At 42.1% G+C, this 25698-nt stretch overlaps 1 protein-coding gene across 1 annotated transcript; it reads left to right on the plus strand.

The window, feature by feature from the left end:
• The first annotated feature begins 3566 nt into the window (after positions 1 to 3566).
• LOC141105363 (uncharacterized) lies at positions 3567 to 25019 on the plus strand. Its single transcript, XM_073595226.1, has 6 exons — positions 3567 to 3630; positions 5181 to 5237; positions 7439 to 7911; positions 16705 to 16830; positions 19432 to 19537; positions 24768 to 25019. Exons 2-6 carry the CDS (start codon positions 5183 to 5185, stop codon positions 24824 to 24826), a joined length of 819 nt encoding a protein of 272 aa, XP_073451327.1. The 5' UTR covers positions 3567 to 3630; positions 5181 to 5182; the 3' UTR covers positions 24827 to 25019.
• Positions 25020 to 25698: the final 679 nt, after the last annotated feature.

Below are 25698 nucleotides of genomic sequence, written 5' to 3' on the forward strand. Positions count from 1 at the left end.
TAATGTCCACTGCATGTTCGTTCCAGGCTGCCATCTTCTGGGACATGTCTACTATATTAACCAGTATGCTATTGGGCCTTCTCCCCAGTTTGGTCATGCAAGCAGCCATTTACTTGGCCTATCACGGGTTCTGGCGGCCCAGCGAGTTCACCCGCAGCAATCCCGCAGGCCAAGTTCTGTGTAGTTGGCTCGCTGCCAACACCATTTCATCCTCCACCCTGCAGTGTCCAAAACCCAGCAATCAAGCTCCAGGATAGACATCCATCTCCATAAAGTAAACAACGTCCGGTGGCCAGTAACCATACTCGACCACCTACTGTCACTCCTACCGGAACACTCAAACTCTAGTCCCCTGAAACTCTGCCTACCTCGCCCGGTACGTCCCCACTCCTTAGGTGGAAACGGCACAAGCATTCACCAAACTTGCTCAAATAAATAAAGCCAAAACTAATAAAACCACACCCCTACCTGAATGTTTTTGCCCCCTTATTCTGGCATACCGACCAGCAGACCAAGGCACACTTTCAGGTCCATTTCATATGGTAAGTCCACACTTCCAGGTCTATTTCCGATGGTAAGTTTTATGTTAACTACAAATGTTATCTATGTCCATATCGGACATAGGGCTCCACCCATAAATAGGAAGGCCAGTATGGTGGCCTGAATTTATGGGAGGAGCCCGGGGGGTATTTAAGCAGCCCGCTCACCTGTGGTGCTTGTCGGTTTCCTGTGCGCGATACCCACCCTCCCATCCCCATTTCAAGGCATTCATTTCATTCATTCATTTCATTCATTTCTCTCTACAGAATAATCATTTCTTAAACTAGGGTATGCCCCCTTATTCTGGCATACCGACCAGCAGACCAAGGCACACTTTCAGGTCCATTTCATATGGTAAGTCCACACTTCCAGGTCTGTATATATATATATATATTTATTTACTCTGCATTTAGTGTAGACTAGATATTCAGTGTATTAAAGTTGAAGCACCCCAATTAAAAAATGGCATGGGGGTCCTCCCCAAAATCCATACCAGGCCCTTCAGATCTGGTATGGATTTTAAGGGGAACCCAGTGCCAAAATGTAAAAAAAAATGGCGTGGGTGCCACCCCTTAATCCATACCAGATCCTTATCCGAGCAGAGCATGCAACCTGGCAGTCCGCAGGAAAAGGGGGGGATGAGAGAGCGCCCCCCCTCCTGAACCATATCAGGCCAAATGCCCTCAACATGGGGAAAGCACCTTGTTCCCATGTTGATGGAGACAAGGGTCTCATCCCCACAACCCTTGCCCGGTGGTTGTGGGGGTCTGCGGGCTGGGGCTTATTGGAATCTGGAAGCCCCCTTTAACAAGGGGGGCCCCAGATCCCGCCCCCCCCTATGTGAATGGGTAGGGGTACATTGTACCCCTACCCATTCACCAAAAAAGTGTCAAAAAAGTAAAAAACTACAGGAGACAGTTTTTGACAATTGCTTTATTAAAAAAAAAAATGTCCCGCGATGTCCATCCATCTTAAATCACGGCGCTGACAAATGTCAGAGGGGGCGGGGTCACCCATTTACGTTACTGGGTGGCCCTGCCCTTTACTATATGACAGCTGTCAAAGTGAAAAGACAGCAGTCGGTGGGGAAGCTTTTTATTATTTTTTTCGGGATCATCTGATGCCGTGTTTGACGATGGATTTACATTTTAATAAAGGAATTGTCACATAGCCTCATAAAGGTGATCCTCAGCACCACATACATCCAGCAGGCTGGGTTGCAGATCTGATTTTGATGTAATGTCTTTTGCCTCTGCACGCTGGAGTTCCTTCAGCATCATGCTGTGCTGGGATAGACACTTGGCACAGGAAAAGTCATTACTGGTCACATCAGACCTCACAGGGAGAGCCTACACCTTTCTAACACACACCCAAGGGGTGTGCCACAATCATTTCCAGATGAGCAAGCAGCACAGCATTCTGGAGAGACATGTACCCACCAAGCCGGGGACTGCCAGGGGACCAAACACTGTATAGCCCGCTGGGACCGAGAGCACATACCGTAACCTGTGTGGCCTACTGAGCGGTGAACTTACTGGGAGATCACCTACCCCCCACCTGGAGAATACAGTACACATCAGAGACCCCTTCCGCCATACTGTACACACTGGAGGACTCCCCTGTCCCCCCATACTACACCAATAGACCTCCCCCCGCCCCCCAAAAATTACACTGGGAGGTCCCCCCAAACATTACACACTACATATACACTATATTGCACATTACATACTCCTGCACTATATACACACTATATTTGTACATTGCATACTCCTGCACTATATTGTACATTACATACTTCTGTACTATATACACTATATTTAACATTACATTTTCCTGCATGATATACACTATATTGTACATTACACACTCCTGCACTATATACACTATATGGTACAATACAAACTTCTCTCACCAAAGTGTTTATTGTCTTAACAGTTGCTGGTTGCTATGCTGTCCCTGACTATTTTAGTGAAGGTCTTCTTTAAGGTTGGTTCCGATAAAATGTTAGTTCTCAGACCATTTTCAGTGTGCACAAATCAAATGTAATGGAAGCATTTTATTTGTTAAAAAATTATTGTGCTGACATTTATACATGTTTGTGAGACTCTTACTTGTGGCAAAGCAATCTAAGCATATTTTAGGCAAGAATGCATTTTGTGCAAGAATGCATTTGTTTTATTTAACCACACCCCTTTAAGCCCCTATCACTTTTAATGCAATTAGCCACACCCACTGTTCGCTGTGGCACGCTGTTCGGGTTTGGCTCGAAGAAAAAGTGGTAACCCCACAGTAAGCGCTGTGTACCAAGCTGTCATTAGATGGCTTGGTATACAGAGACACTTTACCTAGCCGATCCAAGAGCCTGGATACCATGTGATCACTGTGATTGGTCATTACAGTGTTCACATGGTACCATTTACAATATTGATCCCTCCCCTTCCCCTTACAACAAAGGAAGGAGAGAGATTGATTGTTTGTGAATGAGGACAGAATGAATGGATCGGCAGCTGCAGATTCATTCAATTTGTTTCGCTGACACAGGGATCATACTTTTTTTACCTGCTCATGAGCCTCTCCTCTTCAACACATACTATGTCTATTCTGTCTGTTTGGTGGCATTCAATAACCAATTTTTTTTTTTTTTTTTAGATTTTACTATGAAAAAAAAAAAGACCAAACGAAAGTTCTACCTGTCTCAAAATGAAATAGAATAAATGTAAAACCCATTTGGGTACAGTGTGGCATAATGGAGTAATTGTCAGTTAAACTATCACATCACTGAAAAATGGCCGGTAATCAAGAGGTATTTCAGGCTAGCACACAAGTGGTTTATCTATTTAGAAATAAATACGTTTGATTAGAAGAAGCCAAAAATGAGAAATCAACCAGGCAATTTGGACAGCTGTACTTGGGTAATAATCTCTAAACACCTTGCTGTTGGTTATTATCAGTCATCATCTTTGCAAAACAGATTGCCCTATCTATGGCATGATTCCAAATCAAACCACAGCTACTAAAACCAAGGTATAAAAGAATCTTAGAGAAGAACTCACAGACAGCTGAAGACACAAGAGCTTCCAGATTCTAAAGGTAAAATGACAACAGAACTTTACTCCCTGGAGTTATATCTCTTGGAGAACCTTCATCTCTTCAATGTGCGTTTTTTTTTTTCTTTGCTTTTAGTGTTGTTGCTGTTTATGTGAATGCTTTGTTTTTTTTGTTTTTATATTATTTACTTTTCTTGACTTTCTCCATTTTTAACATCTGGTTTAGATAATAAAGTTGGTATGACTGAACATTTGTAAACGATATATGTGAGGACAGTGCAGCTTATTGATGTTTGTGTCTCCATTGGGAAGATTCACTCTGCAGAAAATTATGAGAAATCCAAAATTTTCCATATATGACCAGAAGAAGAGGTTGGGATAGCGTTCCAGTGTCTAAGAGGGGAATTCTCCTTATTCTAATAACTGATGTATCTGTAGTTCTTTGGACCTTGTTTTTCCAGCTCACTGTCATGCCAGTCAAGTGAATAATTTTTTTGTAAGAAAATTGTTGTTGATTCCCACTGCAGCCTCCATAAAGATGCTAGACAAGTACTAACTATCCCCTAATGGTAAACACCTGCACTTTGCAAGTCATGCCCCCGTGAAAAAACACCTGGGCCTTATGATTGGCTGCTCATGTACCAGGCACTGCATTGACTGTTCCCCCATATCCAAATGTCCTGCAATTTGAAGGTGGCTGCAGATGGGAGGAAGGAAAGTGTGTTTGGTCAGACCCTATCTGTCTAAAGGCCACTTTATATTCCCTCTACTGTGGCCATGACTGCAAAGCATTCAGTGCTTCTTAGTATGGGGGTGATTGTGACCTCCTCCCATGATGCAATGCTTGGGCCTATGTGGTCAATCTATAGAGTGAGAAACTATAAAAATGGGGGTGACATCACCACTCTATCTAAGCTTTGGCACTTCGATGGTGGCTACCACTGAGGACGGGGTGGTGGTGTAGTGCTAGAGAGATGAGCATTAAGTCATCTGGGGGTTGGCTTTATATGAACATTGCCTCCTAGCTCTGAATATGGTGACAAAGTCCTTTTAGGATGTTAGGCACCATCAGGCTTGATATTCTTGAGTTGAGAGTGGATCAGCTGGTTTATTTTATTTGAAATGATATTATGATATATTATATTTGATAGAAATTAGCTCTGAGAGTGTCCATAAAACATTCTCCATAGCTCTCTCATGCATAGCTGTATGATTTCCACCTTGGGTCTAGCCTCTGAAAGATCAATGGGTGGTCAGATCTTGCAAAGTCCAGTAGAAGCTTTGTTTTTCATAATTGCAGTCAGGTTGTAAAGGTCATAAAAAGTAGAATTTAAAAAATTATAGGAAAGTAACTTGCTCGGGGGGGTTGGGGGGCAGGTGTAGGATACACAGATGTGGGTCCTTCTGCAATCTCTTGAGAAAGCAATTGGTACAATGATGTACTGGCATAAAAATCAGCTAACATTTCAGGTCAATGACAGATGAAATGTGACTGGTTGCTACAGGTTACTTTGCTTTGTGCTATCTTTTGGAATATGCCTGATGAAGCCATGTGAAAAGACAAGCTCTCTCTCTCTCTCTCTCTCTCCGTAGACATGCTCCATCTACTGTTACTACTTCTGCTGGGAACAGCCTATGCCCAGGAACCCGGTGAGCTGACAACCCATATATATCATAGCAGTCTGAAATGTCATGATCTATTGCTTTTTTGTTTCTCCTGTAGTGTGTATTATATTTTTAAAATCATGTTTAAAAAAACTTTGTGAGTGCATCCTCCAGTGGTCATCCATAAGTCAGATGGACCATCATGAGATATCCGTATGTTAGAATGTGCAATGGATATCAGTAAATTGATTAGAGCCTCCACTCTGCTGCCTGGAGTGGTATTAAACCCAAAAATAAAAATGTAATATATTGCAGCTTACAAATTCTGGGGACCAGTGACACCAATACAGTGATCAGTGCTAACAATATACACTGTCACTGTACTAATGACACTGGCAGGGAAGGGGTTAACATCAGGGCAATCAAAGGGTTAAATGTGCACCTAGGGAGTGCTTTCTAACTGTAGGGGGGTGCTTTAAATGTGGGGAGACAGAGGTCTGTGTTTCTGCTTAGCAGAAACACAATATCTTCATCTTCCCCACTCCCTTGTTTACTTAGGTAGACCACCGTTCTGCCTCTCCGGAGAATGATCGGTGAGTCCCGGTAGACACCAGGTCCGCCGGACCCGCTGATTGGCTCCCGATGTGTCCAATCACAGCGGGAGCGGGTTGCCAGTGGCGTGTGCCCCAGTGCCCAAAATCACAGGTACGTGATTTTGTGCAGGAGGGCCGCCCTTCCACAGTATATCTGTGTGGGGCAGTCCTTAAGGGGTTAAAATTAGCTAAATGCATTTTAGGAGCGTCAAAACAAAAGACATGCAATGCCCTACAGTTTGTTTTCTTCAGAAATCAGCCTCAGCCTGAGTAGAAAAGCCTGTCCCATGCCAGCATGCTGCAGAGAAGGACCCTTTGTCTTTTTTTGAAGCAGTGGGCTCTCTGCAGTGATCCAGCAATTCCCTGCTGAGTCAGGGTCATAGCATTCCAATCAGCACCGAATATGAGCTTTGCTTATTGCAGAGCTTAAGGTCTGACTAAGCTCAGGGAGTGTGGGACCTTTGCAGAAAGACCACTGCTTCCCTACAAAGGGGTCATTCTCTACAGCATGCTGGCATGGGACCAACATTTCTACTCAGGCTGTGGCTGTTTTTTTTAAGGACAACAAACTGTAAAAACATTTCACACCTTGTGTTTGAATGCACCTGAAAAATAGTTAGCTAATTTAAACTGAAAGAATAATTGGGCTTTAATATTATGAAGGTGCGCAGAGGTGGGAACTCTTCTGATTCTGAGATTTGGTTAAGGCTGGGTTCACACCTAAATCGGATGCCGCTTGCAGCAGGGGCTGGGTGCGTCCCTGTTCTCCGTTTCAGGGATGAATTAGGGCAAAATTTTTGACTGAATTCGGCCCTGAAACTGAGCCAAAGTCGATGTTCCACAGCCGCAACGGAGATATGTGAACAGACTCCACAGTGAGCCAGTCACAATCCCCTGTCATGCTAATTGGATGCAGGGAAACCCACATTCCAATTCGCATAGGTGTGAACCCAGCCTTACAAAATTCTTAAGGGATCTGATATTAAAGTGTTACTAAACCCACAATGCATGCTTGCTATACTCAGTGTGGAACCTAAGGGGTAAATCCTCTGCATTGTGTAAAAAGGCTGCTTTATCCTGTATGCACAGATCCTCCACTCCCTGCACAAATCCAGATAAGATAGAACCTTTGGAGTCAGGCTGCACATGCTCAGTTTATTGTGTATTGCTGGAGAGGTTTTTTTCTTGGGAGAGTGCATGTGATCAGTACAGGGCCAATCAGCACTTTCCAGACATGTCCAGACAGAGGGTCAGGAGCCCTGCAGCCTCATAGGATAGCTCAGTTCAGTATGAAAACTCCTCCTACAAGCTTCTCCAGGAACTGATGGAATTCACAAGACTGCTATATACTGCTGATGAGAAGAGGTATTTAGCAGTTTATATTTACAAAAATTATTGCATTTCCATGTTGTGTACTGTGGGAGACCAGATATAGTGAATGCAGGGTCCTGGGTTTAGTAACACTTTAAGTACTGTCTAATTCCCCACACAAATATTAAATTAATTTTAAGCAGAGAGACTGTCAATCCTATTAGAATGTCGGATTAATCTGTCTCCGAACTTCCCACTCAGAGATTAATTGGCACATTGAGATCATGGTGTGGTTTGGCACCAGTTGAATTCCTAATTTTTAAGCACTTAAATATTTTTCAGAAGATTGTTTTGAAAATGACGTTGATGAACTAGTCGATCCAAGCAGCCAGGAAAATGACAATGACATGCCCAAGGACCTAGAGGAGGTTGCTGACATGCCCAAGGACCTAGAGGAAGCTGATGACATGCCCAAGGATCTAGAGGAGGCTGATGACATGCCCAAGGATCTAGAGGAGGCTGATGACATGCCCAAGGATCTAGAGGAGGCTGATGACATGCCCAAGGATCTAGAGGAGGCTGATGACATGCCCAAGGACCTAGAGGAAGCTGATGATCTGCCCAAGGACCTAGAGGAAGCTGATGACATGTCCGAGGACCTAGAGGAAGCTGATGACATGCCTGAGGATCTAGAGGAGGCTGATCTTAATGACCCTGAGTTAGAGATGAGCCACAATACTTCACTGGATTGTGACTCAGAAGCCACCTGCCATTACAAGCTCTATACCTGTAGAAAGAATTTCAGAAGTGCTCAGGTGCGTAAACATGATGGAATGTGCTCTATATAGGAATGCAGACATACCCCAGGCAGGAGGGACTAGTGGAGGCATGGGCAGAAAATAGCCAATCAGATCCCAGCTGTCATTTTGTCATGTAGATGGCGCATAGCCCTATGAGCAGGAAATTATATGGTGGCTCTTTGTCCTGTGATGTACAATAAAGAAATAAATATATTTTTCACCTGCAGAAGACATCCAAAGGGCTTCAATAGACATTTTTTTTTCAGTGAGCCACAAACTTTTACCTTTTATATAGTATAGAGTGTGGACAATTCCAACATTCCCCCACTCTACTAACAAAAATATATTTGCTGTTTGTGTAACCATTTGATTTATTTTCCTGCACTTCCTGTTCCAGTGACATGGATATCTCACATTTTACAGTTGTCACTGGGACAGGTTTTCCCACTGGAAAATTTGCCCTCTCCTCCTTTTCTGGTCACACCTGTAAAATGTTCAATTTCCCATCACTTTCTCTACTAGACCAGTGACAAGGATCACCCCGGCAAATAGAAAGGATTTATTTCCTCCATATAGATACAAACAACAACAAACATCTGGCCGAGGCTCCCTCAATAACCTCTTCCTGCAGAGTGTACACATATATGCGACCCTATGGAAGTGGGTCTTTATCTGTGGGGCAGTATATATACATACCTGTGTTTGTATTGGGAGTATGAGGCACAGCGCCCTTCCAGCACAGAGATCGGGCTCTCATTGAGAGCCACAGGTCTTAATGCCATGTACACACGGGCGGACTTTCGAGGGACTTTTGAGGGACTTCCAACAGACTTTCGAATGAACGGACCTGGCTACACACGAGCACACCAAAGTCCGACGGAGTCGTACGTGATGACCTGACTAAAATAAGGAAGATGATAGCCAATAGCTGCCCTAGCATCGTTTTTCATCCGTCGGACTAGCATACAGACAAACTGATTTTTCGACTAGACTTGAATCCGTCGGAAAGATTTGAAACATGTTTCAAATCTAAAGTCTGTCTGATTTTCGCCCGAAAAGGTCTGTCGGAAGTCCGACGAAGCCCACATATGGTCAGATTGTCCGACGGATTCGTTCCGGCGGATGAGTTTGGTCGAAAAGTCCGCCTGTGTGTACACGGCATTATACTAATGATCAGGAAACAGGAGGACCAGTTCCTAGTCACCTAATTGCTGTGTTAGCCTCTGATCACAGTGATAGCCAATCCAGTCACTGTACAGCCCACCCCTGTGTTTTTTTCTCCTCTTAAGTGGAGAAAAGGATGCACTGTATCTTCTGTAACTTTTTTTTCTTTATTTGCTAGAGAAGAAAAGTGTAAACAAAGACGTGCGTGTGTGTAAAAAAAAAAAAAAAAAAAAAAAAAAAAAAAAAGGAATAATAATAATAAAAAATAGCTGGATCAGGGTATGGGTTAGGGTTAGGATCAAGGTCAGAGTGAAAGGTTGGGGTCAGTGTATTTTAGGTGGGATTAAAAACATTTTTTAATTTTAGTATCGGTGTGTTTTAGGTAGAATAAAAAATGTGTACTATTGTTTTTTTGTTTTTTCATTTAAACGTTTTTATTATGTTTTTATAAGTTTAAACAACAGATGTACAGTAATATCTTATGTGGAAATACAATATTTGATGGAATAGAAAATAATAGAAATGAAGTTTCATTAGTAATAAACATTAAAATAAGCTACAAGGTAAAAATTAGTAGATGATACAAAGTTACTTTTAACACACATGACTGAAATTAGGATACTTCTTATTTCAGGAATTAGTATGGATAATAGAAATAATTCAATAGAATATTGTACCTATGGTTTTGAGTGAAGAGCCAGGTAGTTAATATGTATGAGATGGTACATTAGGAGTGTTACAGTGCAATCGAGAGAAAAAGGTAAGTTTTCCAGGGCCAAGTTCCTGCAAATTGGCTTTGCATTATCTGGAAATATGAGTAATATTTCAGATTATCCCACAAGACTCCTATTAGAATAAAAATAACTAGTGTAAAGAGAAGGGGAAGCTTAGATAATGTTATAATTGAGGAGTGAAGGTGCGGAGGCAATTGCCACCACTTGCCTGTTTGCACGTACACGCCTGAAAATTGGGAGTTGGACTATTTCGGCACTTGATAATTGATCACAATTGATAAGTCATAAAAAAATATATAAATTTTAATAGGTATAATACAAAAATACACAGACAATGTTAAAAAACAATCATATGTATACACCACAGTTAACAAATTACTAACGGGTGTCCCCGTAGAGTTTCTGTTGAGGGGGTACACATGAAATTCCTCAACCGGTTTCGCGGTGAAGACCGCTTCTTCAGGAGGGATTGGTCTATAAAGGAGGATTATATCTAGATTGTAGGCCAAATCGGGTTTTTAACCTATCCCAAATGGATAGGCTGTGTTTGGTAATGGGATTCGTTACTGTTCGGCGCTGCGTTAGGTTTAGCCAAAGAAGATTTGTTATCGATAGAGGGTCGCAATCGACCGATTCTACAGCTACCCAAAGTGGGATTTCCGTCTTAGCGTGGTATTTGGAAAGTTTGTGATAATTGGGCTGCATAATAAAGTTTTGTAAAATCTGGCACACCCAGACTACCCTGAATTTTAGGAGCATATAAGGCATGTTTAGGAATTCGAGGTTTTGTCTTACCCCAGATAAAATGTAAGATTTTACGTTGTACAATGCATAAGAAGTGTGATGGTATAGATATAGGGAGTACTGGAAAAAGATATAAGAGTTTTGGGAGGATGGACATTTTTATCAATTTACCAATTATTGAGAAGTTTATTAAGTTAATATCCAAGTAGGAAATAAACGTTGTAGACCAGGTGAATGGTAGAGAGTGAAGAAGTTGGGTTTGGATGGCAGGTGTCAACGATATATTTAGAGCTTTAGATTTGTGGGGGTTTATAGAAAGGCCTGATACTTGTTCAAATTTAGAAAGGACGTTCAGAAGAGTTGGCGCTGAGGTTATGTGTGAAGTAAGGAATATTAAGACATTGTGGTTATCAACATAAATTATGTCTGTTTTTAGACAAAGTTTGAGTCCTTTTATGTTTGGGTTGGATCGAATGAGTTGGGCCAGGTGTTCAATTGCCAATGTAAAGAAGAGAGGGGATAGGGGGCATTCCTGCCTGGTTCCTCTCTCAAGATTAATAGGATCAGATTTAAAACCCTAGACTAGGAGATATATGCTTTCGGGTGTTGATATAAGGCAGCTATCCATTTCAAGAAATGTGGTCCGAAACCCCAGTGATAAAGAATTGAGTGTAGATAAGGCCATGATAATGAATCAAATGCCTTTCATATATACAACGAGAGGAAACAGGCAGGGATATGGCGTGAACGAGCTGTGTGGGCCAGAAGTGTAGCTTGACAAATATTATCGCCAGCTTGTCTTGAGGGAATAAATCCTGTTTGATCTCTATGAATAAGGGTGCCAATAATTGGATTAAGTCTGGAGGATAATATTTTGGCCAATATTTTAATATCGATATTGAGGATAGATATTGGTCTATAATTAGACCAAGATGTGTCATCTGTATTGGGTTTAGAGATCATGGATATAGAAGCTGTAAGTGATTGCGTACAAAAATTACATTCTTTGAGAAGGAAGTTAAATGCTTCTACCATAAGGGTTGGTAATAAAAATGCAAATCGTTCATAGTAAGTTGCTAAAAGGCCATCTTTGCCTGGACGTTTATGTGATTTGAGTGATTTTATAACTTGTATTTCAAATTCAGTAATGGGTTTATCAACAGTATCTTGGTGAGATGACGAAAGGGACCGGAGATGAATTGAAGATAGGAGTGAGGTCAGTTGAGAATGGTCTAAGGTGTTAGGGTCTTTGTATAATTCAGTTAGTTTTTTATGAAATTCTTTTAAAATGTTTAGTGGATTACTGGTGTACGTATCTTGCTTTCATATAAAAGGTTGCTTGGATTTATGAAGTGTTTTTTCTGCTGATTCCGTAAGAAAGAGGTCCAATTCTAGGCGTGCTTTGTCATATATAAGTTTATTTGGCTGTGTGGGTTTGGTCTGAAAGTCTACCAAAGCTTTGTTAAATGTGTCTTCAAGTTTTTTATGAAGTTGTTTTGTTCTTTACGGTAGAAAGAGGTGTGGCTAATACAAACCCCTCTAATATAAGGTTTGAGAGCTTCCCAACGTGTCAGGGGATCTGTGTCAGTGGAATTGTTGGTGATGAGATAATCTTTTATGGCAATTTCCAATCTCTGCTGGAATGAGCAATTTGCAAGTAAACTATCATTAATATACCAAGTACGATGATTGGATCGTGTAACTAGAGATGAGAAAGTTGTCTTTGCAGCATTATGATCAGACAATGCACATGGTATAATATGTGCGTCTATAATGAGTGCTGAAGTTGAAACCATAACAAAAAGGTGGTCATTACGGGAGAATTGCTTGTGGGGATGGAAATAGTGAGTGTATTGTCGTTTTGTAGGATTATGTTCTCGCCAAGTGTCTAAAAGAGAATATTGATGCAGGAGTCATTGATATGAAGGTTTAGGGGTATTGGTTAGGTTCAGGGGTTTGGTAAGGAATGGATATATTATTTGGTTGGAATCACCACCAATAATAAGGGTACCTTGTTTATGTGTTTCAACCACTGAGAGCAAGTGTGAGAGAAATGCCAACGGGTTCTTGTTAGGTGAATAGTAAAATGATCGTAACATCATTATCTAGTAATGTACCTGATAAGATCAGGTATCTACCTTTGGGGTCTTTAAGTTCCTTTTTAATAGTAAATGGTGTTTTGCGGTGGAAAGCAATCAGTACTCCCCTTCTTTTTGTTGTGGTAGAAGCAGTAAAAACTTGGGGATATCTGCGGCTGAAATATTTTGGTGTGGATTGCTGAACAAAGTGGGTCTCTTGCAAACAAACTACATGAGCTAATAGTTTGGAAAAGAAGGTAAAGGCTTTAGTTCTTTTCAAAGGAGAGTTGAGACCTTGTACATTTAGTGTTAATACATTTAAGGAAGACATTGTGGATTATTGATGAGGATCAATAAGGGCTGCTTAATATTATTCAAAAGTTACTTCACTGGAGAAAAGAATACTAATGAGAAATGGGAAATTCAGCACGGTAGGAGCAGTAGAAGCATATCAATGTAGATTGTGTACCTTATATTATCACAGAGGAAAAAATGTATATTCAAGTGAAACTTCAAAAAAGGAAATAAGTTGTAAAAAGGAAAGAGCTCCCTATTGGAGCAAATATCCAGTGGGTGGTGAATAAACACCAACCAGTGGATATGAAGTGGTCCAAGCAGTGTCCAAATCTAAGTTGGGCACTCGAGGAATGAGTGGAGGTGCAGTGAGCTGTCTCCGGGACTACGACACCCTGCGTTTTATTAAGTAAAATTATTAAACAAAACGAGTCATAAGTATAATGTTAGTTTACCATAACTGTAAAAATAATGCATACTATAATGCAAGGTAGTAGAATTCAGGTTATGCTCGAAAATTATATGGAAGTTATTTATAATTAAAACTGAAAAAAAAAAAAAAAACCTCAAGATAATTCTAATGTTAGAATAAAAATCTGATATATTTTCTATACTAGCATTATTATAAAATTTATCATTAAATCCTCACAGAAAGGGATAATAATCAGATCATGTGAGGTAAAAGAAGTAGAATATGTAAAACCGAGTCAGTCAAAAAAAAAAAGGGGAGAGGGGGGAGATATAAGATTGAATTTTTAAATCTCACCCATATGGGGTGTGTATATATATATATATATATATATATATATATATATATATATATATATATATATATATATATATATATATATATATATATATTCAGTCTGCAATGTCATTTTCTTCAGGCGGTGGTGTAGTAAAGCAACCCCTTTTATGAGGATTAGGCCCCTTTCACACTGAGGCGTTTTTCAGGCGTTTTAGCTCTAAAATTACCGCCTAAATACCGCATGAAAAATGCTCTCCATGTATCTCAGTGTAACCTTTCACACTGAGGCGTTTGCAGGATTTTTTCCAACGCACAGCCAGCACAACAGCTTTTTTGGAGCATCTTTGGGGCGCATAAAATAGAGCTGTAAAAACGTCTATCCCAATTGAAATGAATGGGAAACGCTGTAAAACCGCGGTAATAACGCGGTAAAAACGCTTTAAAACCACCCAGAAACTGTGGGGAAGGTCACATGGTCAGGTTTGCTAACGCTTAAAAAACGCTATAAAAACGTGATTAAAACGCATGGGCGTTAGCGCTTTTTTTCCTGCTAACACAAAGACAAAAACACGATAATAACGCTCATCGTTTTTACCGCGGTTTTGCAACGCCTCAGTGTGAAAGTAGCCTAAGTGGGGCTTGAGTTATGTGAGGTGCTTGGGAGTCTTGAATATCTTGGGTCTGTGAGGGGGATGCTGAATTCATTCGTCGTTTGGGACCATCCGTTGTTGTGGAAGATGTTGACAGGCGAAGATCTCTAAGGCTCCTTTCACACTGGGGCGGTGGGGGCGTAGGCGGTAAAACAGCGCTATTTTTTCGTTTTTTCGGCGGTATTCGGCCGCTAGCGGTGCAGTTATAACCCCCGCTGGCGGCCGAAAAAGGGTTAAAACTGCTCGCATAGTGCGGCTATAGCCGCGCTGCCCCATTGTTTTCAATGAGCAGGAGCGGTTTAGGAGCTGTGAATACATCGCTCCTTCACCGCTCCAAAGATGCGGCTTGCAGGAGTTTTTTTCTTCTCCTGCCAGCGCACCGCTTCAGTGTGAAAGCCCTCGGGCCTTCACACTGAACAAACAGTAGAGGCTGTTTTGGGTCGGTTTGCAGGCGGTATTTTTAGCGCAATAACGCCTGCAAACTGCCCCAGTGTGAAAGGGCTCTAAGTGTAGAAAGAAGATCATTTGCTGATTTACATATATATATGAAGTTCCTTTATAAGTAAAGTGAAGGGAGAAAGGAAATCCCCAACGATAATTTATTCGATGATATTTAAGGGCTTGCAAATGTGGTTTCATTTCTTTGCATTTAAAGAGAGTTAGTTGAGATAAGTCTTGAAAGACTTAGTATTTATGGCCCTGAAAAATTAAAGAGTCTGTTTCTTGCAGCTGCCATTATTTGTTCTTTTGTGCGACAATAATACATTTTTAGAATTATATCTCTAGGGGGGCCATCTTCTTTACGTGCAGATAAAGCTCTGTGTATTCAATCTGTTTCCAATCTTTCTTATGGGATGGATGGAACAAGTTCTTGAAAAAGTGTTGTAACAGTTGATTGTAGATCCTCTGTTTCTTCAGGAACGCCATGGATGCGTAGGAGAGATGTGATGGTGCCGCTGCCATTTTAGATACCATTCTAGACAGCTTTTCCTGAGGCTTTGTTGTTTTCAGCTTCGCTTTTCTCCCGCTGTACATGTCACCAAAATGTCCCCACAAGTTTCAGGGATTAATGCGGTGATGTGGGGAGGTTATAGTCCGGTGTGACTCTGCTTAAACGGCTATCGGGGTGGAGCTCTAAGCAGTTCTACTTTGGGTTATTCTTTGGTGGTAGGTTAATGGTATTGTGATGATATGTACAGTCTTATTAACACATACCAAAGTTGAATCTCCTCCCCTCACATCCTGGTGACCACAGACGTGTTCTTGGGTGTGTAAAAAGTCCATCTCACTTGAAAGCAGTTTTGAGGGTGGGACAGGTGGAGGGTGGAACATGTTTTGAGGGTGGGACAGGTGGAGGGTGGAACGTGTTTTGAGGGTGGGACAGGTGGAGGGTGGAACGTGTTTTGAGGGTGGGACAGGTGGAGGGTGGAACGTGTTTTGAGGGTGGGACAGGTGGAGGGTGGAACGTGTTTTGAGGGTGGGACAGGTGGAGGGTGGAACGTGTTTTGAGGGTGGGACAGGTGGAGGGTAGGACAGGTGGAGGGTGGGACAGGTGGAGGGTGGAACGTGTTTTGAGGGTGGGACAGGTGGAGGGTGGAACGTGTTTTGAGGGTGGGACAGGTGGAGGGTGGAACGTGTTTTGAGGGTGGGACAGGTGGAGGGTGGAACGTGTTTTGAGGGTGGGACAGGTGGAGGGTAGGACAGGTGGAGGGTGGGACAGGTGGAGGGTGGAACGTGTTTTGAGGGTGGGACAGGTGGAGGGTGGAACGTGTTTTGAGGGTGGGACAGGTGGAGGGTGGAACGTGTTTTGAGGGTGGGACAGGTGGAGGGTGGAACGTGTTTTGAGGGTGGGACAGGTGGAGGGTGGAACGTGTTTTGAGGGTGGGACAGGTGGAGGGTGGAACGTGTTTTGAGGGTGGGACAGGTGGAGGGTGGAACGTGTTTTGAGGGTGGGACAGGTGGAGGGCCCTGCCCTTCATCAGGTCTTGAGTAGATGATGTTAATGAAATTGCGACAGGATGCTCTAGGAGACCCATGTTAAGTTTTGATGAACACTAATGTCTTCTGACAGCACTAAAGGCAGTCGGATGATCAAATATTGCAAATGTTGCGCTGGCACCAATGCCGACCTTTGGAGAATGAGAATAAGTCAGCCTCTCCAGGGAGCACATTGTGAGAGATAAGTTGTTGCTCTAGAAGCTAAGCACATTGCACCCTGAGCAGCAGATTGTCCAGTTACCCCAGAATAATCACCTCCTATGAGTAAGAAATATTATGGTGGCTCTCAGGTCCAATCCCCTGTAGGTGACACATAACACTATAAGTAGGAAATAATATGGTGGCTCTGTGTCCTTTGATGCACAATAAGGAAATGTACTCTTGTGTTGCCTCCCCAGCATGTGTGCAGATGTCAGAGAGGAAATCTGTGTTCTATACGAAATTCCTGTGTCAACAACCGACTAAGAGCCTTTGCCAGGCGCTATAATCAGAAGCTTGTATGGATCGGTGTCTGGAGACCATGTGTAAGTATCAGTTTACTCATTGTTTTATTTTACAAGAACAATTGTGGCTGAGAAAGTCTCCATTTACCTTCAACCTGGGTCTCATGCAATTAACTGCAAAGAGATTTAGCTGACTTTTCAGAGTGCTTTTTGGGCAGGACTGCAGTCTCTTTTCACTTGTCCACAGAAAAATGCTTCCAACCTAGAAATTAAAGGTTCACAACTTTCATCTGCTTGTTGTAAATCACATTTAGTTGTGTGGTGAAGTTGCTAAAGGGAAGGAACAAAAATAAATGACTTTTTATAAAAAAAAAAAAAAATTATTTTTTTAAATCGTTTATATGAATTATACAGCCTCAGACTGAATGAAGATCTAGATACCAAGCATCTACAAAGAGGCCTCCAGGAGCAACAACAGTGAAGGCCATGGCCAGCCATTGAGTCCCCACATATCACTTGTGGACAATGGCATACATACAGTAGTTAAATAGGTTTAAAAAGACACATGTCCATTGAACCTAAAGGAAATGTACACTCACTGGCACTTTATTAGGTACACCTTGCCAGTACCTGGTGGGGCCCACTTTTACCTTCAGAACTGCCTTAATTCTGTGTGGCAAAGGTTCAACAAGGTGTTGGAAACATTCCTCAGAGATTTTTCATACTGACATGATAGCATCACGCAGTTGCTGCAGATTTGTCTGCTGCACATCCATGATGCAATTCTCCCATTCCATCACATCCCAAAGGTGCTCTATTGGATGAGATCTGGTGATTCTGAAGGCCATTGGAGTACAGTGACCTCATTGTCATGTTCAAGAAACCAGTGGTGAGATGATATGAGCTTTGAGACATGGTGTATTTTCCTGCTGGACGTAGCCATCAGAAGATGGGGACACTGTAGTCATAAAGGGGTGGGCATGGTCAGCAACAATACTCAGGTAGGTCGTGGCATTTAAACGATGCTTGAGGTATTAAGGGGCCCAAATTGTGCCAAGAAAATATCCCATACACCAGTGGTGGCTGGTGCCCCCACCCAGCCAGCCACCCCCCCTTCCCCCAGCCAGCCAATCACCCCCCCATCCCCATCGATCAAACGCTGCTCCCCCTGTCGCCCGATCTATCTCCGCTCGCCCGTCAGGCCCGCACTTACTCCATCCATGCCTGCGTCTCCTCCCGAGTCCTTGTAGTTGCTTCTCCTCCTGGCCAATCAGGACTTAGGACTCTCGGCCAATGGGGTCTCAGGACCCACTTCCTGATTGGCCAGGAGAAGAAGCAGGAAGACAGTAGCAAATTTTAATTCTCTATTGTCACACAAATGGGTGGGCTCAGGGTGCAGTGCTCTGCGCCCCGAGCCCTCCCTTTTTTGAAGCCAATTAGAGCCTCCGGCTCTAATCACATGCTTAAAAAAAAAAAAAATCATTGGAACATGCGTCCAGCGACCTGCATGTAAATTAGGGGCCAGGCGCATGGATCAGGGGGGCAGCGCCCCTTCGCCCCTAATGGAGCGGCCGCCACTGCCCCACACTATTACACCACCAGCCTGAACTGTTGATACAAGGCAGGATGGATCCATGCTTTCATGTTGTTAACGCCAAATTCTTACCCTACCATCTGAATGTCGCAGCTGAAATCGAGACTCATCAGACCAGGCAACTTTTTTCCAATCTTCTATTGTCCAATTTTGGTGAGCCTGTGCGAATTTTAGCCTCATTTTCCTGTTCTTAGCTGACAGGAGAGGCACCCAGTGTGGTCTTCTGCTGCTGTAGTCCATCTGCTTCAAGGTTAAATGTGGTGTGCGTTCAGAGATGGTATTCTGTATACCTTGGTTGTATTTGAGCTACTATTGCCTTTCTATCATCCTAAACCAGTCTTCCCATTCTCCTCTGACATCAACAAGGCATTTTCATCCACACAACTGCCGCTCACTGGATATTTTTTCTTTTTCAGACCATTCTCTGTAAACCCTAGAGATGGTTGTGCTTGAAAATCCCAGTAGATCAGAAGTTTTTGAAATACTCAGACCAGCCCGTCTGGCACCAACAACCATGCCAGGTTTAAAGTCACTTAAATCCCCTTTCTTCCCCATTTTGATGCTCGGTTTGAACTTCAGCAAGTCATTTTCTTCACGTCAAGAGGCTTAAATGCTTTGAGTTGCTGCCATGTGATTGGGTGATTAGCAATTTGTGTTATGAAGCAATTGAACAGGTGTACCTAATAAAGTTGTCGGTGAGTGTATATTAGTTTTAAATATGTTTAATTTACTTTACCAAAGGCCAGAACTGAAATAAATAAAGTTGCATAATTATGAATATGCTTTTAATTTTTTTCTGTCTAGCCATTAGGTGGAGCTCCTTAACATGTGTTTACCTGTTTACGCTTAGCTGTTCTGTTGAAAAAAAAATCTGTTGTTTACAGAGTCCAAAAGCTAAGACTGACATTTAAACACATAGCTATGTGACTTAGCCTTCTACCTTCACCTATTACCCTTCTTGTCTGCTTAGTATATATGGAACTGTAAGAGGTTTCAGTAAGAGAGGTTCTGTAGAAAGGCATTTGTTATATTTTAATTTATGTTTGTGGAGACTGACATAAATGTTTTTCTTTACATCCTTCTTGCAGTTCCGCAGATACCGCAATATTGATGGGAGAAGATTGGGATATACCAACTTTGGCTGCCGACAACGCAAACGTATAGGAAAATGGTGCGTTGCCCTAAACATATCAAGTAAGTACCACCCAATCAACTACTACTGAAATTAACAACTGGTCTCCAACTAAAGTAGATATCAGCAACAAGTTCACCACTTCGCATCCAGGCCATTTCTGACACTTCGCTCCTACATGTCAAAAATCATCATTTCTTTGCTATAAAATTACATAGAACCCCCAAACATTATATATGTTTTTTTTAGCAGAGACCCTAGAGAATACAATGGCGGTAATTGCAACTTTTTATCTTGCACGGTATTTGCGCAGCAATTTTTCAAACGTGTTTTTTAAAAAAAAACAAAACAGTTTCATGCTTTAAAAAAAAAAAACAGCAAAGTTAGCCAAATTTTTTTGCATTGTGTGAAAGATGAAGTTGCGCTGAGTAAATAGATACCTAACATGTCACGCTTCAAAATTGCACACACTTGTGGAATGGCGTCAAACTTTGGTACTTAAAAATCCCCATAGGCGACGCTTTAAAATTTTTTACTGGTTACATGTTTTGAGTTACAGAGGAAGTCTAGGGCCAAAATTATTGCTCTCGCTCTAACGTTCGCGGCGATACCTCACATGTGTGGTTTGAACACCGTTTTCATATGTGGGCGGGACTTACATATGCGTTCGCTTCTGCGTGCGAGCACACGGGGACAGGGGCGCTCTAACATTTTTTTTTTTTTTTTTTATTGTTAATTTTACTTAATTTTCTTAAGTTTTTTTTTTTTTTTGATCACTTTTATTCCTATTACAAGGAATGTAAACATCCCTTGTAATAGGAATATGGCACGATCGGTCTTCTTTACAGTGAGATATGGGGTCAATAAGACCCCACATCTCACCTCTAGGCTGGGAAGCCTAAAATAAAAAAAAAAAAACAAAAACGATCACCGCTTCCCAGCCGAAGTGGCGCCATTTTTTTGAATGCAGAGGCCGGGCGTGACGTCATAACATCGCGCCCGGCCTCCGAACGATCATAGAGACTCCGGCGACCATCTGGTCCACCGGAAATCTCTATGATCTACATCCGGCGGATCCACTATCCGACTCACCGATCGCTGAGGTGAGTCGGTAGAAGCACCGGAGGGCGGCGGGAGGGGGGGGACGTCCCCTCTCGCCGCCCGTAAGAACGATCAAGCGGCGGAACAGCCGCTATGATCATTCTTATGGTGTACGGAATCGCCAGCTGAAAATGCCGGTATCTGAATGATGTCTGTAGCCTCAGGCATCATTCAGATATAACCCCCGAAAGTCGAGGCCGTCATATGACGGCCTCCGGATGTCAAGAGGTTAATGTTTCCCCCTCTTCAGCAGCACATATTCACCTACCCTTTGCTCCCAGAGCTGAACAAAGTGGTGGGGGCAAAGAAAGTTCCCAGACCTTCCAGATTTGTAAAACATATGAATCACTCGTTGTAACATAGCTTGGTGATTGTCACATGGGTACGGGTAGGTTCCATAGTTTAGCCATAGTTTTTCCATACAGTTGCTCTGACTCAAGAAACCTGGACCTTACACAGAGCCTCCTCTCTTACCTCCCGTTATCCAAACAGCCATGTGCTGGAGTGAAGGAAGGGTGAGTATTTGTTGCTGGGGAGGGAGAATTTCCCTGAACTTGTTGCTTTGTCCTGTATGGGCAATGCTCGGGTTCTTCTCTTAAAGTGGAGGGGAGAGGGTACCTAGTTTTGACAGGTGCCCTGCACCCACTTCCACCGGGTTTGCCTAACTACAGCTGGCTTCCCACAGTCAACATGGCAGCACTTGGGACCCCTAGACCGGCGAAGAACCGACTTAGTTGAGGACAGTTATGGGTCCCTGGACTGGTAAGTGTCTATTTATTAAAAGTCAGCAGCTACAGTATTTGCAGCTACTGACTTTTATTTTTTTTTAAACTGACCAAAGATCTTCCGTAACCAGTTGAAGACCAGGCATTTTCTGGCACTTTTTGTCTACATGTGAAAATAATTTTTAATTTTCTAGCAAAAATAGTTAGAACCCCCAGACTGTATATATATTTTTAAAGTAGAGGCCCTAGAAAATGAATTGGTCTGTTTTTCAAGTTATATATAAATCAAAAGTCGCGCTAAAAACTAGAGGTGACAGACAAATGTCTAAAAAACTTCATAAGGATATGAAGGTGAATAGTGATCAGTGATCACTAAATAGATGAGTTTCATAGGAGTGCTGAGCAATGTAAATACACACTACAAAAATAAATGCTGTTAATTAAATAGGACACAGAAAACATTGACTATGTCCGTGTGAAAAGATCAATATTGCATGACCCTATCAGTGACAGGTGAATATCTCAAATAACTGTAGGAATAATATTGTGACAAATCTGTGACTCAAAAACTGAACCGTGATGAATGAGGAAAAAATATAAATGAATAAAAAAAAAAAATACAATAAACCCAAAAAAAGTCAGTGGCTCAACAAAAACAGTGATAGTAAAAGTCCATCCGTGCTACATTGATATGATATCCCGTGACCACGTCCTGTTGTGACGAAACGGCGTGGGGAGGAGGAGCTACGTCCCGACGACACCGCGATTTACACACCCGGAAGACACGGGTTACTTTGGAGCCGGCCGGCTTTTTCATACGTGTTTTAAATCTTCTATGCTTCTGTAAGTGCAACCTTTAATTTTATATTTAATAAAACGCTGGTTTTATGCTATGTGGAGCACTTTGTTTTTTGCATGGTGACATTTCCTTATTTGCGGAGGCTGGTGGGAGAGAGTCCCTGGATCTGGACGCTGAGTGCCTGCTTTAAAGATCCCTGGCTGGGGTTGCAGCCATCCGCTTCCTGGGTCTCCTGTAATTTAGAGACCATTTTTATCTGGTAAGAGGCAGCATTTTTCCAAGAGGTGGAGGTCTGTCTACGCACTCTAATTTTTACCACAGCAAGATTCTGTTACATTATTTCACAAGAGCACTGGGAGACAAGTTATTTTTTTTGCATATCAATGTAGCACGGATGGACTTTTACTATCACTGTTTTTGTTGAGTCACTGACTTTTTTTGGGTTTATTGTATTTTTTTTTTATTCATTTATATTTTTTCCTCATTCATCACGGTTCAGTTTTTGAGTCACAGATTTGTCACAATATTATTCCTACAGTTATTTGAGATATTCACCTGTCACTGATTGGGTCATGCAATATTGATCTTTTCACACGGACATAGTCAATGTTTTCTGTGTCCTATTTAATTAACAGCATTTATTTTTGTAGTGTGTATTTACATTGCTCAGCACTCCTATGAAACTCATCTATTTAGTGATCACTATTCACCTTCATATCCTTATGAAGTTTTTTAGACATTTGTCTGTCACCTCTAGTTTTTAGCGCGACTTTTGATTTATATATGATTTATGGTTTACTACTTTTTAGTCGCTGCTTATATTTATTAGTGTAAGCGCAATTTTTGTTTTTACCTGTTTTTCAAGTTGTTATGTTGCACAATATTTGCGCAGTGGTTTTTCACACACAGTTTTTGGGAAAAAAAATTACACTTTTTTAAATTTTAATGCAAAAAAACACAATACATAACCCAATTTTTTTATAAAATATAAAAGATGATTTCCCACAGAGTAAATAGGTACCAAACATATCACGCTTTAAAACTGTGCACAGCCGCACAATGGCGACAAACAACAGAAATTTTACTATCCGTAGGCGAGGCTTTAAAAGCCTTACAGGTTACCACTTTATATCTACAGAGGAGGTCTGGTGCTTGACTTACTTCCCATGATCTGACGTTCTCAGTGATACCTCACATGTGTGGGATGATTGCGGTTTGTGTGCTTTCAGGACCAATGCACCAATTTTTTTTTTATTATTAATTTATATATATATATTTTAATTTTTATACTGTTGCTTTAAAAAATAAATGTTGATCACTTTTATTGCTGTAAACAGGGAATGTAAACATCCCTTGTGACAGCAATAGGCACAAGACAGTAATTCTTATAGAGGGATCTGGGGTCTACAAGACCCCAAATCCCTCCTTTGAACTTGAAAGCATTGAAAACCCCAAGATTGATGTTTTTAAATAGTTTTGATTCTCTAAAACTGGTGTCTTTAAGACTCCAGTAATCCGGAAGCGATGTCATGACATCGCTTCCAGGTTCCTACATCCGAGACCCAATCAAAGCCGATTTCAGCTTTCTTCGGTTCTCCGGCCAGCCGATGGACGTGCCTGCTGGTCGCTCAGGTCTCCCTTGGTGGGACAGGAGAGCCTGGGCGAGCGGTGAAAGGCAGCAGAAGGGGGGGTACACCCCTCCCACTGCGTGTAATAACAGTTGAGTGGCTGCTTATTACAAGATAGCCGACCATTGGCTCTAAAAAACAATCCTGGGCTGATGGCTGCAACTGCTACGTGATTTGGCAGCAAGTGGTCAAGCACAACGCCAAGAACAAAATACATAAATAACAAAAGTATTGCAGCCTACAGGTCTTTAAATGTGGTCGCTGCACTCTTTTTTTCTCACACCTTTTTCCCTTTATTTTAACCAGTGGCGGCTGGTGCTCTATTTTGGGGGGGGGGCAGCAAACAAACACGACCCCCCCCATCACTCGCTCATCTGTCGGCCCATCAGCCCTACACTTACCCCCTCTAGTTTGCGGGCAGCTTCGGATCCTTGCTGCGTCTCCTCCCCCTTGGCAGCTTCCTCCTCGGCAGCCAATACGGTCGCTTCTCCTCTAGGCCAATTGGGTCTCAGGACCTGCTTCCTGATTGGCCTGGAAGGAGAATCAGGACAATAGCCAATATTAATTCACTATTGTTACACAAGTGAGTGGGCTCACAAGTGGGTGGGGTGGGCGTGAGTCCACCCTTTTTTAAGCCAATTAGAACCTCTGGCCCTAATTACATGATTCGGAAAAAAAAAAACATTGAAATCCATGCGCCCGGCGCCCTGCATGTAGATTGGGGACTGGGCACATGGATTAGGGGGGCTGCACTCCTATGCCCAATGGATGGGCTGCCACTGATTTTAACCTGGTATTCCTGCCATTAACTCACTTCCTGTCCTAAGGTGACAACCGTACTAAGCAGAGTTGTCACTCCAAGACAGGGAGTGTGTTATGTAACACTGTGTTATATACTATATATCATTGTGTTGTGTATAAAAGAGCCTTGTGTAAGGAATTTTGATGTACAAGCACCCCTTCTTAACCGATTCTCTATGGTAAGATCTTTTTCACAGGAGCGCCTTTTTAATTTCTCTCGTTTTCTTCCCTCACTCAGCTGGAAAATGGATTTCTGTCAAATGCTGGAAAAAACTGCCTTATATATGCAGAATATAAACCTTCATACACCTCACCTCGGTTGGACCCAATCTGCCTTATATATGCAGACTATAAACCTTCATACAACCTTCAGTCACCTCACCATGTTTGTACTCACCTTGCCTTTTTGCACCCCTCTTGTTCCCTGCTCCTTTCTGCTGCATGCATTTATCTTAATACAATGATAATAAATGAAAAACAATGAACAATACTGTGACTGTTTCAGTTTCTTCATGGAATAAACCATTAATGGTTATATGGTGATCTTGTTCAAAGTTAGAGGGTCTACTATATTGGCTACATTTGTTCTCCATGGTCCCACTGTATGCAGGAACATAGCCACCCTCTCGCTCGCTCGCTCCTGAGATGCTCCATGGATTGTGGGATTTGTACCAGTGCACTTGACTTCAACTAACGTGCACTGCTAATTCATAACAAATGGAAGCCAACATATTTGGTGGACATAGGGGGTTCCATTTTATCAGGACTTTATATAAATAAATAAATAGAAAACCCATCAGTTGGACTGAAGGTATTGATGAACTTACAGGCTTATGTGTGTTGCAAATGCTATGTAGAGATGATCATCATTGCAGCCTAGGCCAATATCTCAACTCCATCTCAAGATTATCTATGTATCCATTTATAAGACATAAAACATATAAAAACGAATTAAAATAAGGAAGACTAAGAAATATAAGTCATCAATTTGCACAGCCATTGAGACTAGTACATGTGAAATGTTGGTTGCTGGACACTTTCTACAACACCACACCATTTTCTGAGTCTATGCTACATGACTGACTGTGTTTCCCCCATTACAGATAGGTAGATACTTAAGGCATTCCCTAATGCTTATATGTGGATGGGTGGGGACTACTTAGAGCCTA

Source organism: Aquarana catesbeiana, linkage group LG08 (genome assembly GCF_042186555.1).
Source record: "Aquarana catesbeiana isolate 2022-GZ linkage group LG08, ASM4218655v1, whole genome shotgun sequence".
In the NCBI taxonomy this organism is placed as follows: Eukaryota; Metazoa; Chordata; class Amphibia; order Anura; family Ranidae; genus Aquarana; species Aquarana catesbeiana.

Bases quoted from the DNA above. Each gene is read 5' to 3' on its own strand.
- LOC141105363 (XM_073595226.1), top strand. From the start codon at position 5,183: ATGCTCCATCTACTGTTACTACTTCTGCTGGGAACAGCCTATGCCCAG. The intron at 5,238-7,438 runs GTGAGCTGACAA...AATATTTTTCAG, and splicing joins AGCCTATGCCCAGGAACCCG to AAGATTGTTTTGAAAATGAC. The intron at 16,831-19,431 runs GTAAGTATCAGT...TCCTTCTTGCAG, and splicing joins TCGGTGTCTGGAGACCATGT to TTCCGCAGATACCGCAATAT.